This window comes from Heterocephalus glaber, unplaced genomic scaffold (genome assembly GCF_053883595.1).
Source record: "Heterocephalus glaber isolate CG9 unplaced genomic scaffold, H.glaber_assembly_v1.0 deba00001429, whole genome shotgun sequence".
Classification (NCBI taxonomy): Eukaryota; Metazoa; Chordata; class Mammalia; order Rodentia; family Bathyergidae; genus Heterocephalus; species Heterocephalus glaber.
In genome coordinates, this window is record NW_028258294.1 from 32,822,663 (window position 1) to 32,840,242 (window position 17,580).

A 17,580-nucleotide genomic window follows, 5' to 3' on the forward strand; every position below is an offset into this window, starting at 1 on the left:
CTTATATTTTGCTGCCAACACAGTGAACATATGTTCTTCCTTAAAATAAAAAGATGATTAAGCAAAACTACACTATTTTCTGTAATGTTTCTAAAATGCTCTCTTATATGCATATAAATGGTGACATAAACTATAGACTTTGGTTATCTGGTATCTTCTTTTGAGTGTTAAATTTTTCTAAGTGCTATTTACCCTACTGCCCACTCATTTAAAAATATTTTTTATTGAGTCTGGAGGATAACTATCATAGAGGTAGGTAACAAAATAGTAGCAAGACTAAGATGCAAAGCCTGCTTTATCTTTGGCATGTAAAACCACATTAGAATGGGACCCCACTAAGTGGAAATTGAATATTATAATGAAAAGGGGGTGGGAGAACACAGATAAAGCCATAATATTTACTTCATTGCTCCTATGTGATGGGCCAAATGACTCTTCTATACATTACTTAACTGAATCCTCATAGCAACAGCCTTCACAAAACTCTTAGCCAATTTATTGATGAGGAAACTAAAGCTCAGACAGATTTAGCAATGTTCAGAGCCCAATTTTAAGACAGGCAGAGTCACACTATGGCAAAGCCAGTATATTCTGCTCCGAATGGACCTTTCCTCTTGGAGGCACCAGAACAGCAAACTGGAGCTAAAGAAGGTTGTAAAATGGGTCATGTATACTCAATCACTGAATTCCTGGGATAACTTAGCATCCTAACTTTCCATGAACCTAGTTACAGCTGTGTGCTGGCAACTCCCTTACCTGTGGACATAAAAAATGGGATGCGGAACTTTCCACTCAGCACCCGGGCCCGCAGATTCTGCAGTGTGCTCCCATCAAATGGCAGGGCACCGCACACAAGCACATACAGGACAACTCCAAGACTCTGTATCCCAAACAAAGAGCACGCACAATTAATTGCATCAGAGGAAACAAAAGAGGCCCTTACAGTGTGTGTGTGTGAAGATGATGGTGAGCACACACAAGAGTATGGAACAAATTTTCTTCTTTTTTATGAAATTAATTAGGGTATTGTCAAGCCAAACATCTTCAGAATAATTAACATTCTTCTTTGCTTCCAGACATGAATTTGGGGTGACAACCCCAACTTCTCAGTATTCATCCTCTAAGGGCAGGGCAGGCAGCAAAAACAAAGAATCTCTGTTCATGGCAAGTACACAAATCCATGCTGGCCTTGAGTTCTTCTGCAGATGAAAAGGGCTGGTGTGAAACATGAGGCTCAGCCACAAGGTGAGCACTGGCGGGGTGGTTGCATAAAGGATTGGAACAGAAGGAACCTGTGACCAAGCTCTCCACCCACACAGGCCTCCAGAAGGAGGAAAGCACCATCTGGTGGCGGGAGGATGGAGTGTAAGTGAAGGGAGTCACTTACCCAGATGTCCACTTTGGGTCCATCATACTCCTTTCCTTCAAAGAGTTCTGGTGCAGCATAGGGAGGACTGCCACACCAGGTCTTCAGCAGCTGTCCAGGAGTGAAGAGGTTACTGAAGCCAAAATCTAGAAGGGAAAATGGACACAACTAATGTTAATCACAACCCAGCAAATACTAGTGTCTGGTCACTATAGCAAAGGTTCCAAATCATTAGGTTTGAGTATCAAATGAAAAAAGAGAATGTTTAAAAAGTGTGTAGCCACTATTTACTAGTAAATAGTGCAACAGAGATATAAATGAGCTGGAAGGCAAAAGATATCTGGATAACTAAAAGTAAACATGTTTGATTGTCAGCAAGACCAGTACTGTCCCCTTCACAGACAAAATGAGGTGAGTGATGAAATGAAATTGGATGACTCGTGTTAAGAACACATCAGAAGGGGCCGGGGATTTAGCTCAGTGGTGCCGCCACCTGCCTCGCAAGCTCAAGGTCCTGAGTTCAATCCCTGGTACAAAAAAACCCCCCAAAAAACAAAAAACAAAAACACATCAGAATCAGTAAAGATAACTGGTTTAAACCCTGCATAGACTGTTGCATTCACTATTCAAAACACACACACAGACACATGTCCCTTCACAAAACTAGACCCAGAATAGACAAAGTGACATTATCATGAAAGTGGCTTATTAAAAATGAAGCAATACAATTTAGTCATACACTGAACCAAGACCATTTACATTTTTAACTTCAACTCTTCTATTTTAAGAGGGAGAGGATGGGAGGTAGGAGGAGTGAGTGAAGAAGAGGAATACTAAGAAAATGAGCAAGGATGGCAGTCCAGAGGACGGAAATTCACCGACATATAAATACTGTACTTTTATTTATAAACAACCCCTATGACAGGCTAGAACTCCCTACTTCCACAGGAATACCTTCCTTCCTCAGGCATACCACTCCCTGCAACCAGCATCCCCAAAAGCTGGGCACCTATCTACTCCCTGAAACTCTATTCCCTTTCCTAGTTTTACTCCTGTTGACAAGCGTCTCCTTTTGCTTAACCTCTTTCTACAGAACCTGTTTCATCTTTTTTGTATAAGGTCTTACAGTGTTATCCAGGATATTCTTAAAATCTTCATCTCAAGTGATGCTCCCACCTCAGCCTCCCAAGTGCTGGACTACAGGCACCAGGCAGGCAGCACCACACCTGGCAACATAGAAGGTATTCTGATGTAAACATCTGATTTTGACTACCTCTCCTTGCTCTATATTTCCTCAAGGCTCTCTTCTGGTCCCAACAACTTCCAATATCACTGAGACCAGTCTTTAGTTCCTAGCAGCATAGTACCTACTTGGGGGGGGGGGGCGGGAACAAACTCATTATAACTCATTTTCTAAAATCAAATGTGTTCTTCCCATCCTCATGAATGGCATTATATCTCATTACTAAGAACACTGGAGTAATCTTTAATTCCTTTTGCCTTCTCATTTCCCATTTCAAGTTGGTAACAGCACTCTAACTGCTTCTCAGGAGATTAAGGCATAGAAAAGCAGGCTGGGGAAGTGGGCATAAACTGTTAATTACAAGATCCAGGACACAAACACAGAACAGTTCCCAAAGTCCTGCATGTGGACATCTTGCAAGCATTCCAGTAGGTATTCAATAGGATGGCCTAGACCTGACTTCAGCCTCATGTGTGGGATTGCAGCACCACCTCTCAGGACCCATATGTAGAAGTTCTTGCAGGTTTTCTTGAGATTTAGATAGCATGAATGGACACATCGGCGCCATCAAGGCTTTGCTATCATACCTTTCCAAAATAGCCCACACGGTTTCTCAGGCGCATGTACTTTTATCTTTGCTCTTACCCTCCTTTTCTATTTACTCAGCCCAAACTTGCTCTGCAGAGCCAGTTTCTCTCCCACTCTTCATTTTTGCTTTCTTGAATAAACCTTGCCACTGCTTCTTGCTCATTTCATTCAATTCTTTGTTTAAGGCAAGAAGAACCTGGAATCCAACTGCAAAAGGAGAGATGAGCTATCCAAAACCCAGTAATGTTTAGTGGGCAAGCCATATTTTTAGAAACAAGCTATTGGGTAATAACACTTCTACCCTGTGTCTTGAATTCATCTTCTCATTTCTAGCTCTATTCCCACCATCTTAGTTCACACTCTTCTCATCTCTGACCTAGACTGATGCTCTGTTTACTATGTCATTTCATTTCCCTCTAAGCTATCCATTCATAGCATAGTAAATATTACACAAATCATATCTTGTTACAACCTTACTTGAAAATATCTAGTGGCTCCGTCTGCTTGCAGAAGCTTTAATCTCTCAGAACTGTCATTTAAAGTCTTTCACAATACAGCCCCACTCTACCTTTCCAACTTATCCCTGGCTATTCTAACTTCAGTAGACTATTACATCCTGTGTTTATATGCCTTTCTTATGTTATTTCCTTTCTGTGCCATACCTTTTTCTTTATTTTCCACCTTAAAAATATCACTCATTTCCAAGGACCATTCAAGTACTACTTCCCCTATGAAGCTTTAACTGATTTCCAGCAGAAAATACCATTTCAATGGCTTCCTCTTCTGTTCTTCTACAGCCCTTTGTTTTTATCTCTACATTCTAATTACCAAAACTTACTTGCATTATACCGAAAGTTAATGAATGGAACAGACACAGTTTTACTTATCCTAGTCTCCATACCATGGTTTGAATACACAGTAGAAACTCAAGGAAAGGTCACAACATTAACCCGCAATAAAGTCACTGGGCCAATCCTCTCCCAGGCTCCTTCCTGGCTTCTGGCACCCTTTCATAGTGACAATGGCAGGTGGCCTGCTACTCGAACCTCTACCTCCCAAGCTTCTAAAATTAACTTACTGTTTACAAGGGGCATGAAAGGCTGGACCACATTAGAATCACTATAGTTATGAGAAATGGAATACTCTCATTCATCATTGAAAAATAAATGATGCTTCTGTGAAGCCTTCTGGGATTCCTTACAAGAAATGTCTCCTACCTCCTCTGCATTCCCTTATTACTTTGTATTTCCCCTTTACTAAGATATATATATTATACATATTCCACATTTAAGCAAAATTTGCTATTCTCTACTTACTATGATATTTTCCCCCCATTAAATGTAGCTTCCCTCAATTAATGAGCCTGGAGTATCCTAATTTTTTCTTTAATTTACCAAATCTAACAGGATGTGGCCCACACTCTCTTTTCAACATACATATTATTATAAATTTCTCTAATAGTAGCTTTATAAGTACTTTGCATTAATTTTCACTATTGCTATGCATCTTTTTTTTTTTTTTTTTTTTTTTGAGACTGAGTCTCACTGCAGTTCAGGCTGGCCTTGAACTCAAGGTAATGCTCCTGCCTCCACCTCCCAAGTGCTGGGATTTCAGGCGTGCGCCACCATGCCAGGCTTGCATCTATCTTGTAAGGTAAAATTCTGGCTAGTTCACTGTTCATTCAACTATAACATTTAACATTTTCTGAAAATTTACATTATTCTTGCAGAAGAAATCCCAAATCATTAACATACACTAACAAAAGAATTCATTTGGAAAGTTCTGTTGTTCCCAATCAATATTTCAAGGACTGAATAACTGGGATGAGGATAGTATCTCTTCTTTATTCTTATCTGCCTGCCTTTGGAACATTTTGCTACACATTTTAAGAAAACTGGAAGAAAAAATAAAAGCAATTAAAATTTAAACTAGTCTATTTTGGGTTTTGTTGGTAGTTTAGGGAAGTACTAGGGGAATGCTGGGATATGTGGTAGGAAGAGAGGTGGGATGGGTTAGGTGAGTAATAGATATGAAACAGAATTACTAAGATTTTTGCTGTTTTTAGTTATCTATGTGTATAAACAACTGAAAAAAATGTAAAGATCACCCAACTTGGGAGAAAAAATTTTCATAACAAAAATTAAAGCAATTGGTAAAAGAGAATGAGGAAGAATTCTCATTGGCTTGCACTAGAAGTCCCAAAGATACATAAAGAAAGGCTTCAGAAGCCAAGTTTGATCTGTTTCCTGAAAATCCTATTTCCACTCAATGGCTTGTACAATGTATTTTGGCTTCGGAGCTACTCTTATTTGTAGTATCTTTCATTATTTATTTATTAAAATTTCTTACTCTTGGTGTCTCTTTTGCAAGTCTCTAAGTAAGTTCCTCTTTTCCTTCACTCATTTATTTAACATGGACCTATAGAACCCTTGCAAAGGGTCCAACAGCAATGTGCCTGTAAACAAACCAAGGGTGTAAAAGATGTGAGCTTAGAGAACAACTCGAGGTAGAACTTAGTTGAATAGCCAGAATTTGGAGAGGTAGGTGGAAAGGGATTTCTGAATGGTAGGGGGCTGGGGAAAACACAAAGCTAGATTGTTAAGTTCAAGGAACAATACAAAGACTGCTCTGGGTATGACACCAGGCATGAAGGGTGCATGGCAAGAATGTTCTGTAAGACTCCACGGTAGCATCAGGTCAGATGAGGTGTAAATTTAAATGACAGAATGAGGAACTTAAGGCTTCATTCTGTGGGCCACTGTTTGTCTTTCCTTCTTTTTCTCCCCCAAATTTATAATTTTTATTATGCTACAAATATCTTCCCCCTATAGTCTTACTGAGATAAGGAACTATAAGAAATATATTTACACATTCCATTAAATTCACCCATTTAAAGTATACTGTTAGTGGTTTTTAATATATTCAGAGTTGTGCGACCATCACCACAAGAATTTTGAAAAATATTACCCCAGAAGGAAACCCTATACCAATCAGCAGTCACTCCCCATTTCTCTCTACCCTCTTACCAGAGCCCCAGTTCCAGGCATTCACTCCTCTGCTTTCCATCTCTATGAACTTGTCTATTTTGGACATTTTACATAAGTGAAATTATGCAATGTATGATTTTTTAGAGTCAGGGTCTTGCTACGTAAATTCAGGCTGGCCTTGAATTTACTATGTAGCCCAGGCTAGCCTCAAACTTGGCAGCGATCCTCCTGGCTCAGCCTTCTGAGTGCTGGGATTACAGTGTGCACCACCACACCTGGCTCTGCAATATATGATCTTTTGTGACTGGCTTCTTTCACTTATTGTAATGTTTTCAAGATTCACTCATGATGTAGTATAATGTATCAGTATTTTATTCTTTCATTGCTGAATAAAATTCTATGGTATGGACACACCATATTTTATTTGTCCATTCATCCACTGATGGACATGTGTTTCTACTCTTCACCTGTATGAATAATGCAGGTAAATTTTTTACCTGAAAGCATTTTCATTTCTCTTGGATGCATACTTAGAAGTGGCTATTTACTCAGGTCATTTGGTAACTACAGTGAATTTTTTGAGTTATTAAACCATCCTAGTGAATATAAACTTTTTTTATATATTCTGGATACAGGTTTCTTATTAGACACATGAATTGCAACTATGTTTTTTCCATTCTGTGAATTGTCTTTTTGTTTTCTTGATGATGTCCTTGGTTGAGTAAGCTTTTAATTTTGATGAAGTGCAATCCACCTGAATTTTCTTCTGTTGCTTAGGTATTTGGTGTTAATGTAAAGAAACACATAAAATATAAGTCTTTCTAAAGAAGTCTGTGAGCCACACTTGGAGGCAATAAGGAGTTGCTGGGACTTTTGGAGCAGACAGATAACATGAAAAAATCCACAAGACTAATTTAGGTGACATGAATGTTGAAGGCCTATGCTAAAGTGGATTTATGAAAAATAAGAATAATTCAGGAGGAGACACTAGCTTTTATATGGGATCAAAAAAAAAAAAAAAAAGACAAATAGAGGAGAATACAGCCCTGATGTGTGTGGGTGAACGACAGACTTCAAAAAAGTACAAGTTGGCTTGGAAAGGAAAAAAATTACTTAAATTACATTTTCATATGTCTTGAGTTTGAGAAGGTGATAAAAATTTAAATGGAGATGTTCTGAGAATCTGAGTTATAATAAATAGCAAAAGTATTTTTCAGAGAATAAATTTAAAAAGGGGATGGACAAGAGTAAGGCTTAGATAGTTCCTATTCTATAGGTGCGAGAACAGAAAATAAATAAGAAAGTCTTTATAAAATAGTAATAATGGGGCTGGGGATGTAGCTCAGTGGCGCCGCATCTGCCTGACAAGCCCAAGGTCCTGAGTTTGATCCCAGGTACCAGATAAAATAAAATAGTAATAATGGCCTCGGGATGGGAAGGATTCTTAAGAACACAGAAAAGTATTAATCATAGAGGGAAAAGTGTTATTTTATAAACATTTTATAATTATTTTATAAAAATTCTAGCATGAGGAAAGTATTTGCTATAATATAAAGAATAAAACCAGTATATAAAATTATATATATATATTGGTAGTAATTATGGAAAATATGTATAGGAAAGTAAGTTAAAAGAAAGTGCATTCAAAATGATGACAGTCTTAAAGTTGGGATTACAGTTTGAATATTTAGAAATGTCTTCTTGTCCAAATTTCCTACGGTGTATGCTTATATGAATCCATAATTAAAATTTTACTTTACACAGAGATGTTAAAATATCATCCTGAACATTAAGAACTAAAACAATGAGCAGTTAATTTTAGAGGCTTCTCAGGTAACGATGTTGATAAAAAATATTTTATATTGTTTGTGTTTATTATTAAAGGGGGAAACTTACGACCTATAGATTCAACATTAAAATAAAGAATATTCTAAAGTTATAGAAGAACGGAGAGTAACAACAGAAGAAACTGGTTAAGATGGATACTCACACTCACACAGCCCATGCTAGATGGGTGGGGTTGTTCTCTTCATGTGGCCCATGGTCATTTACTTCTGCACTCATAAGTGGCTCTTACCATAATTTGTTAGGTTTCTTCCAATCCCCAACACTTGGGTTGGTTAGCATGCGTCGGCAGACTGAAATGGCAACTTAAATCCTCTTCTTTTAACACAGAGCTGCAGGCTTTAATTTGAACCATATGTCTGTCTTCTAGCATGTTTTAAATGCCAGAGGTTACTATCAATTTTGAGAAATTCTTTGTTGTAGGCAAAATCAGGAGCCTGGGGCCATATAAAGTAGTGATACTGTATCCCTAAAAATAAGTAATATCATCAACTGGATATGTGTAACATGGTACGGGAAAAAAGAAAGAATGGGTGGCACTAATTAAAAAATCAGGACAACTGCAACAGGAAATTTTCTTATTTGGTCCACCACTTCAGGGCTATACTCTTGGCTTCTTTTCTGGTTGGCCAAAGAAAAATCCAAAGCAGATGTAAACAGGCTAGGAACAACCTTCAGCAGCACAGCATTCTCAGTGTTTGTAAGGCAATGTAGTGCAGCTACAATCAAGGGTAACTGGGCTTCACTGCTGTACTATGTTTAAGTAAACAGCTTGGAAGTGTGGAGCAGAGGGGAAAAGTAAAGTGGGAAAATATTTACTCTAAAAGAAACACCTCACCAAAAAACACCATGACAACAAGATCTTTCATTTTTTCAAATATAAAAGCTTTAGAAGGACTCACAACTTCAATACTGCAACTGCAATTAGAGTCAAACACAAAAAGCAAAAATAATTCTGACCCTTGATTAACTTCTTTTTTTTAGTGGGGATCAAACTCAGGACCTTGCCCTTGTGAGGCAGGTGCGGTGCTCCTGAGCTAAATCCCTGGCCCCCTTAATTAACTTTTCTTTTTCTTAACTTTTTTGGGGTTTTTGGGGGGGTTTTTTTGTATTAAATTCTTTTATTGGTACATTGTAGGTATACAACACAATTACATTTCTCATTGGGAATTGTAACTTTACATAATGCATCTTGGTTCTTATTTTTTCCCCATTCCTAGCCCTCCCTTCATGCCCTCCACCCTTCCCTATTTACAAAGACTTTATTTCCATTTTTTCCATTTCTCATCGTTTTTCCTTTCCCTTCTTTCCTTTCCCCTGCCCCTCCCACTACCCCTACCCCTTTGGACCTTTTCTTCCTATATTACATTATCGATTATTCATTCTAATCATTGGTACATTTTAGGTATACAACATAATGACATTCATCATTGGAAATTTGCACCTTTACATATTCTCTCCCTTAACTTCTTAATGGACTTAAAAGGGAGTAAGGATGAGACACAAGCTACTAGGTGTATTTCATAGAAACTACTCAAAGAACCAAAGATCAATGCTGGCAGAAAATCATTATATATAAATAAGATTTAGATTGTTATATAGACTAGTAAAATGGAATATGACACAGATAAAGAACTAGTTCTGCTTTTCCCCTACAATATTACTGTACCAGTACTAATGTGATCCAAAGGCTTTATTTGAAATTGAACAAAACAAGAGGTAACTGTGTGGGTCTCAGAATTATATCAGTGATGAAGGATAAGTTTTAAAATTCCTAGGAATCATAATATTAGTTTATTTTTTAAATTGAGTCTTGGGAAGTTCTCAATATTTAGCAGTCATTCCAACCTCTGGGTGAACTTCCTGACTAGGAGCTAATAAAGAAGTAATGCCAAAAACTACTTACTCACAGCCTGAGCCTATATACACAAAAGAAATTTCTTCATGGGGAAAAAAATGTCAGCTTTTTTGCTGTTGTTGTTGTCATTGTTGTTGTTGTTGGCGGTGGTGGTGGTGGTGGGGTGGACCAACATTAAATTGGTATTTCCACTGAATGACATATATTTTCCCCCAAAACACCTTAAAGGTAGAATCACTGAACTCAGTTATTTTTAAATGAAGTATAAGCCAATCTCCTCCACACTATTATAAATAGTACTACTCCAACCCTCTTGTATAAAGCCAAAAGCAAAAAATCCTCCCAACACAGGATCTTTATATAAAAATGCAGTATTGAGTAGATGTACAAAGGAAAAGATTGGAATAAGACAGTTTCTATGAGACATGTAAATACTATTCATTAGAATTCTTGCAAATATTGATTAGTATTACTGTAGCTATAATTCTAAATTATATCAGCTAGAATGAAGGTCCAATCCCTTAATCAGATAAGTTTCTAATACTGCAGCTGAGCACACTATACAAAATTTAAGTATGCCTATTATATGACATGATGAATCAAAGTCTCCTTAAATTCACCAGAGAAACTAAAAATACCAGATGAAAGTACAATATGTAGATACAACAGCAATAGTTTCCCCAAGTGAAAAGTAACAGATATGATCTGATAGGCAAAGCCTACATTTAGAGAAAAGAATTTATGACTGGCATTTAAGAAACTCTTAAGGTAAGGGCCGGGGATTTACCGTTTGCCCTGTAAGCACAAGGACCCAAGTTTGATCCCTGGTACCAGAAAAAAAAAAAGAAACTCTAAAGTATTACTAAAAGGTATGAGTGGATAACAAAATACTCTCTAGGTCAAAGCTGGTAGAATACATACACATAATTCAAATGAGAGCAGACATCTGGAAAGTAACCCATCTGAAACTGATGTATAAATATGATAACAGGAATAGGTTGCTCCCAATTTTCAGATGGATCACAAATGAGTTCTTAGTGCAATGTGAACCTGACAGACACAGCCCCTGCCCTCATGGGGATAAGTTCAGGGAGGGTAGTGCACATGGAACAAGCACACATCTAACTGTGTAATTATAACCACCCTATAAATTTAAGAAAAAGCTCAGGGGGCAACTGGTAATAGAGAAAGGGGCTTTCCAAAGAAGATTCTATTACAAGTTCAGAAAATCTCTCAATGTGACCAAGAAAACCAAAGTTATACTGGGATTAAAATGTAAAGAAAACAGTAATCTATTTAATCACACAGTTAACCAGTATTTTCCAACTTTTTTGACCTACAGACTCTTTTAAAGGAATAAATTATCTTTTTTTTTTTAACCTGGGATCAAACTCAAGACCTTGTGCTTGCTAGGCAGGCACAGTGCCACTGAGCTAAATCCCTGGCCCAGGAATGAATTATCTTAAAATCTCCCAAAAAAGGAATTTTAAAAAATCATTTTGGCATTTCTGCATCACTTATGATAAAGAAGTGATTTCAAATAAAGGATCTTTTATTTTACATTAGCATATTATTTGAAAACTTATATAAAACACCTGAATTTTAAGACAAATTCTTATTTTAAAAGTGACACACTAATTTACTTAAATTATATAAAGAAATATATTAATTTCAATTTGACAAATGTTTTAGTTTGTGTCTTAGTTACTTTTCTTGTTGCTGAGACAAAATACCTGGCACCTACAAGTTAAGGGAGGAAAGATTCATTTAGATCACAGTTTGTAGAGGTTTCAGTCCATAATCAGCTGGCTCCAAGGCAGGGTGGCACATAGCAGAGAGGCAACAGTTCATGGCAGACCGAAGGTAGCAAAGCAACAAGGAATCTTACCAGCTTCTTTCTGCCCCTTTTATACTCCATCCAGGCTACTGGGCATTCAGGCGGTGCCAAACCAATCAGTGGACTGATTTAGTAATCACACACCCTTAATCCCAACATGACACACTTTAGATTTAGCCATCTCTAAAAAAGCCCCACCATGACCATATGAGGCTTTGGGGGGACATCTAAACACCAGCCATAACAGTTTGGAAACCACATATATTGAGATTATAATACCTAAAATAGATGGAGACTTTTCATGACTTGGTATTTGGAATGAGGACACAATTTGAATCTAAAAATCAAACTCTATTTTCACGCTTTATTTTTAAATGATAAAATAGATTATCAAATTGTAGGCCATTATAATAACTTTGCAATTGATCCAGTGTGAATGTGGATAGTCCTTGTACCTAATAAATCAAAGTAGATACAATATTTAACCATATATAGATAGGGTATACATGTACAAAATTTATGTTATGTTTTAAATATACAGAGTCCACCAAAAATGTATACACACTTCAGAAAAACAAAAATACCGTGATATTTTTTCAATAAATGATGTTACCCTCATATGGGGGACTCTAGAGGATGCCATATGTTGAAGAAAATCCACTACATTGCCGGTCCTTAGAAAAGAAATTGGTAATGCGTGTGCAGCAATCTCAATGACCAAGGTTACCCAAGCAGCAGTTTGTCATATTAATAAATGCCTAAAAGCTGATGGCCACCACTTTAAGCACCTCTTATAATTGTAGAGGCCCAAAGGTAACTTGTATTAATCTCATGATGTCTCAATAAATTTAGTTTTAAAATATCTATACAACTTTTCTTTTTCTGAAGTGTGTATACATTTTTGATAGATTCTAAAATATATATATATAAAATGTTTAGATATAATTTTAAAATTTTGGCTTTTGAGGCTTAGAAACACATCTTGATGTGCTACATAAAAAGTGATCAAATGAAGATAATTCATGAATTTGACGATGTTTGTCTTGATGCACTACAGAATTGATTTTTATCCTTAATTTGAACTTCAACATTAGTGTTCAATGATTCATGACAGATGTAAATTTAACAAAATACAATGAAAAATTGCACCCTCATAAAAACTACTATTGGTAACCGACTACTTCAACTGTGTAATAAACAGAATGACTGAGTCATAAGCATGTTCCTTAGCTCCCTGCTAGCAATGAAACACACTTGATTTATACTCAGAGGCTCTCAAACTATTATATTTAAGGAGGGCAAGAAGACTTAAATAACCATTTCCATTTATTAACTCCTAAACAGTGGAAAGGGAAAGAGAAATCATTAGTACATTTTATGACATAAATTCCCAGGAACATTGAGAACCTATGGAAACAGAAATCACTGGCGGGAGAAGATCCTGCGTATACTCAAGGTGTAAATTAAGGGTAGTCTGTGTATAGCCTGAGCAAAGAAGAGCTAAAGGTCACACAAAGCAGGATGTTTTTAAAAGCTTACATACCTATATCCACTACTAGCAAAACGTTTCTGTTTGACACAGAAAAGAGATACAAATATTATATAAATTCTCATGATTTTAAGAGAACTGATAAAGTATATTTCAGGACTCATAAAAATGAGAACCAGATTCTGGACTAATGGGGACTTTTACTAAAATCCTGTCACCTAGCAAAACCTTGCCTAAGAAATCAGTCTCACTATTTCTGACATTCCTTTTAGTTTCTGTCATGTTTTTCACAAAACCATAAAGATTTCTTCCAAGACAGAGTGAAAGAGCATGCTGGTGATTGGTTAGTCCCTCCCAACATCAACCTGCAATTCAGCAGCCTAAGGAATCAAGTTGGAGAAACAAGGTCTTTAGTAGACTTATAAAAGTTCTTAAGAGTTTCTATAACCACAAATAACATTTAAAACACTCTAGTAAAATGTCAATGTTCTTTTAAAATATCTTGAATTAGAAACTACAGGTAATTAGCCAGGTATGGTGAGGCATGCCTGTAATCCCAGCCCTGGAGAGGCTGAGGCAGGATTGGCAGGAGTCTGAGGCCAGCCTGAACTACAGAGCAAAACCTTGTCTTAAGAAACGAGAGAGAGGCTGGGGATTTAGCTCTGTGGCACCATGCCTGCCTCACAAGCACAAGGTCCTGAGTTTGATTGCAGGTACTGCCAAAAAAAAAAAAAAAAAAGAAAAAGAAACGAAAGAGAGAGAAGATGGAGGGAGGGAGAAAGAAAAAAAAAAGAAAGAGAAAGAAATGAAACTATAGGTAAGTGTGCACCTAATTTATTTCAATCTCACAGCTTAAGGTTTTTCAAATCCATCATTTTCTGTAGCTTTAGTGAGATACTGATAAATTTAATTTTCACTGTTTCAGGTAGTATTATGTAGATTCAGGTATAGCTTTGACTTTCTGGCTCAGCCTTCTTTTTTCCCCTGGTACTGGGGATTGAACCCAGGGGCCTTCCTTCTGAGTTACATCCCCAGCCCTTACTATTTTTTACTTTGGGACAGGGTCTCACTAAGTTGCCCAGGCAGAACTTGAACTTGTGATCCTACTGCCTAGGGATTAAAAACAACTCTGGCTTTTAATTATTACTTATCCACATTTTATTTATTTATATTTTTAGCCATATAGGTATGCTGTGATATTTTATGTATACACTGTGGAATGACTAAATCAGGTGAATTAACATAGCCTTCACCTCGCATACTTATCAATTCATATTTTAATAATTGCCATAGTTCAGAGACAACAGCAATTTGAGCCTGAGATGCTCTGGAAGGGCAGGAGTACATACCATTCAACCAGCCCTCTTCTCTCTGCTCAGCTACCTTCTCCCATGGCCAGGGGATGGCAACTCAGGGTTAGGCTTTCTTTCCCAGGCTTCTTTTTTTTTTTTGTCCAGGGCCTCAAAGAGAAGGCTTCCATTTCTTTCCTGTCTCTGTATCCCTCCTTTTCTATCCTCCACCTCCAATTCCCTTGTTTTCTAACTAACCCCAAAAGAAGTGACTTGTAACCCATAGATGCTAGCATAGAAATGTGCACAAACTAGAAGCTTGTGCAAGAGAAATTCATGATTTGGGAAGAAATTCTTTATTCCCAGCTTCTCAAATTGGCATATATCCTCAAGTACAATGTTTCAGTACACCAAAAATTATAAAAACTATAGGCTAAACAGAATGCATCTTGCTGGAACGTCAACATTTTTTCTATGTTAAACTTTGTGATTTTAATACTGAAATAAATTAGACATGACACTGAGTAAAAAGTCCATGAATTTTGAATCTGAAGCATGTGATTAAAAAATGTGTTTAAAGTGGGTCATTTCAGACATCAATCCATCTCCCACTCACCCCACCCTGTATAAGTTCACTTCCCTCTGCTGTGGAGAAAACCACAGTAGGAAAGTCTGAGAAGCAGTATTTCTGCAATGGTAACACAGTTAGCATGAGTGAGCCTGTATAAACAGAAAATTTTTCTATATTCTAGCAAGATACAATCATTTTTCAAGATAAGTAAACCTCGCTTATAGTCTACAACTATCACTGATAAAAATCTGCCAGTTTGAATTATAATTTAGAAAATTTTCATGTTAAATATATCAACTTGTATCTGAAACACTTTGAATAAAAGTACATTAATTTTTCATTTGTAAAGCTCTACTCGTAGAAATAGGATTCAGGCCCTGGGCCTCGCAGCTTCCCCGGGCCCCCTGGGTCGTCCGCGGTTGGCGGCGCGAACAGCTGCCCCTGCGGAGCTTGGAGGTGCAGACGCCGCGCCCCGCACGAGGCTTGTGAGAGTGGCGGCAAGGGCCCGGCCGTGGTAGGAAGGGTCGACCGAGGTGAGGTGCTCGCTCGGGGCTTCTGTTCAAACAAGGCGGACACCTCCCCCTCCCCAGCCACGGGCCAATGGGGCGGGTGAGGCGAAGGCTGACAGAGCCAGATGTCCTGGTCACTAGCTCCAGTTTTTCCGGAGTGACAAGTGGTTACAAGTCCTTGCTGCCTTCCCTTAGGAATTAGCAATATGCACCAGGAAAATGCTTCTAGAAGAAAAACAATTGAGATTCACATACAGATATCTTCATATTGAGTTTGAGAACTGAAAGAGAAGTTGGAGGTCTCCATCCATTCATCTGCTTCACACATCCTAACAGAGAAAATGAAGCCCTCTTCTGAAATGAAAGTTACTTTGCTCAGGACCACATTTCATTTCTGCACAAGGGACAGTTGAAACAGGAAGAACAGGAAAGGGGACAAAAAAGAAATGAAGTGATAGGAAGAGAAACGGAAAGATACAGCACAAGAAGAACATCCATCAGAAACAGAACGATATAGATTTAGGTACAGATAATGAAAGGGCCAAGAGCCACCCTCAGTCACAGGAGAGTAGACGTAGAGATACAGGTCCTGCAAGCGGCATTCACAAAAGCTGAAACAGGAGGAAAAGGATGGAACACACATGGAAAAGTGGAATGAGGCATACAAAAAGAAAGAAAATAACGGTTTTTCACGGGACAGTATCCCTTTTAGGCTAGCACCAAGAAAAGCCATATTGCATTTAAAGAAACATGGCACAGCCAGGCATAGTGGTGCATGCTTGTATCCCAGCTACTTAGTACTCTGAGGCAAGTGGATCACAAGTTCAGCCAGGCATGGTGGCACATGCCTGTAATCCTAGCATTTGGGAGACTAGGAGGATCCCTGCGAGTGTGAGGCCAGCCTGAACTACATAATGAGACCCTGTCTCAAAAACACTAAACAAATAAGCAGAAAGTAAAACTTAAGTTTGAGGCCAGCCGGACAACTTAGTGAGACTAACACAATAGTCTCCACTCCCACATTAAACGGAGAGCGGGGAAGGAGGTATGGTGATGCACCCCTGTAATCCCAGCACTCAGAAGGCTGAGGCAGGAGGATCGCCTCAAGTTTGATGGCAGCCTGGGCTACATAGTGGGTCCAAGGCCAGCCTAAACTACATAGTAAGTCCCTGTCTCAAAAAATAACCAACCAAATTCTATATATACATACATACATAAAAACAATTCCTCCACCCGCCTCACAGCATGGCTGGGAGAACTAGGTGAGAATATTTTTAAAAATACATATTAGGGCTGGGAATTTAGCTCAGTGGCACTGTGCCTGCCTTGCAAGTGCAATGTTCTGAGTTTAATCCCCGGTACAAAAAAAAAAAAAATTAAACTACATGCTGCACATAAACAGTCGATTGTTGTTCTTTATCTTGGGGTCCTTGAAGCACAGTCCCCTGCTGTTAAACCTCTTAGTGGCATCTATTAGACTGAAGATACTCTAGACTGCAGCTTCCTCAGTTTACCCTGGACAGTTTGCAAACGCAAACTATGAGCCTGAGAAACACAGCACCCCAGCACATGGTTTCTGCAAACAGTGAGCGCAGCTGCACCCCGCAGGGAAGGCTGCTCTTGTATACAATGATAATGATCCATGTCAACAAAAACCATAATTTACATACACACACACAAAAAAGAAATGGGATTCAGAATGGGTAATTTTTCAAATTTTGTTTTCCCAGTAGTCAGTATACACTAAGCATCTTCTACTTGATTTTCAAATGCCATTTCAGGGAGACAACACAGCCAAAGGTATTAAAATTCCTGCACTCCATTATAAGTGGAATTCAGGAAAGTCATAATGGTTTTATCTGCGTTTCAAATTATTAAACTTTCAACCAGAAAGGAGCATTGAATGATAAACTAAATAAAGAGTATTATGGCTGGGGATTTAGCTCAGTGGTTTCGCCGCCTGCTGCGCAAGCGCAAGGACCCGAGTTCAATCCTCGG

At 38.1% G+C, this 17,580-nt stretch overlaps 1 protein-coding gene across 9 annotated transcripts in view; it reads right to left on the minus strand.

Moving 5' to 3' along the window:
* The window catches only part of Sik3 (SIK family kinase 3), a 266,673-nt gene that overhangs the window by 44,839 nt on the left and 204,254 nt on the right, over window positions 1-17,580 (minus strand). For all 9 annotated transcript variants that reach the window (XM_021237700.2, XM_021237699.2, XM_021237698.2 and 6 more), the window contains 2 exons: window positions 1,388-1,512; window positions 757-880 (listed from right to left, as the gene is read on the minus strand). In XM_021237700.2, the coding sequence (XP_021093359.1) occupies window positions 757-880; window positions 1,388-1,512 (249 nt within the window). The remainder of the gene's footprint in view (window positions 1-756; window positions 881-1,387; window positions 1,513-17,580) is intronic.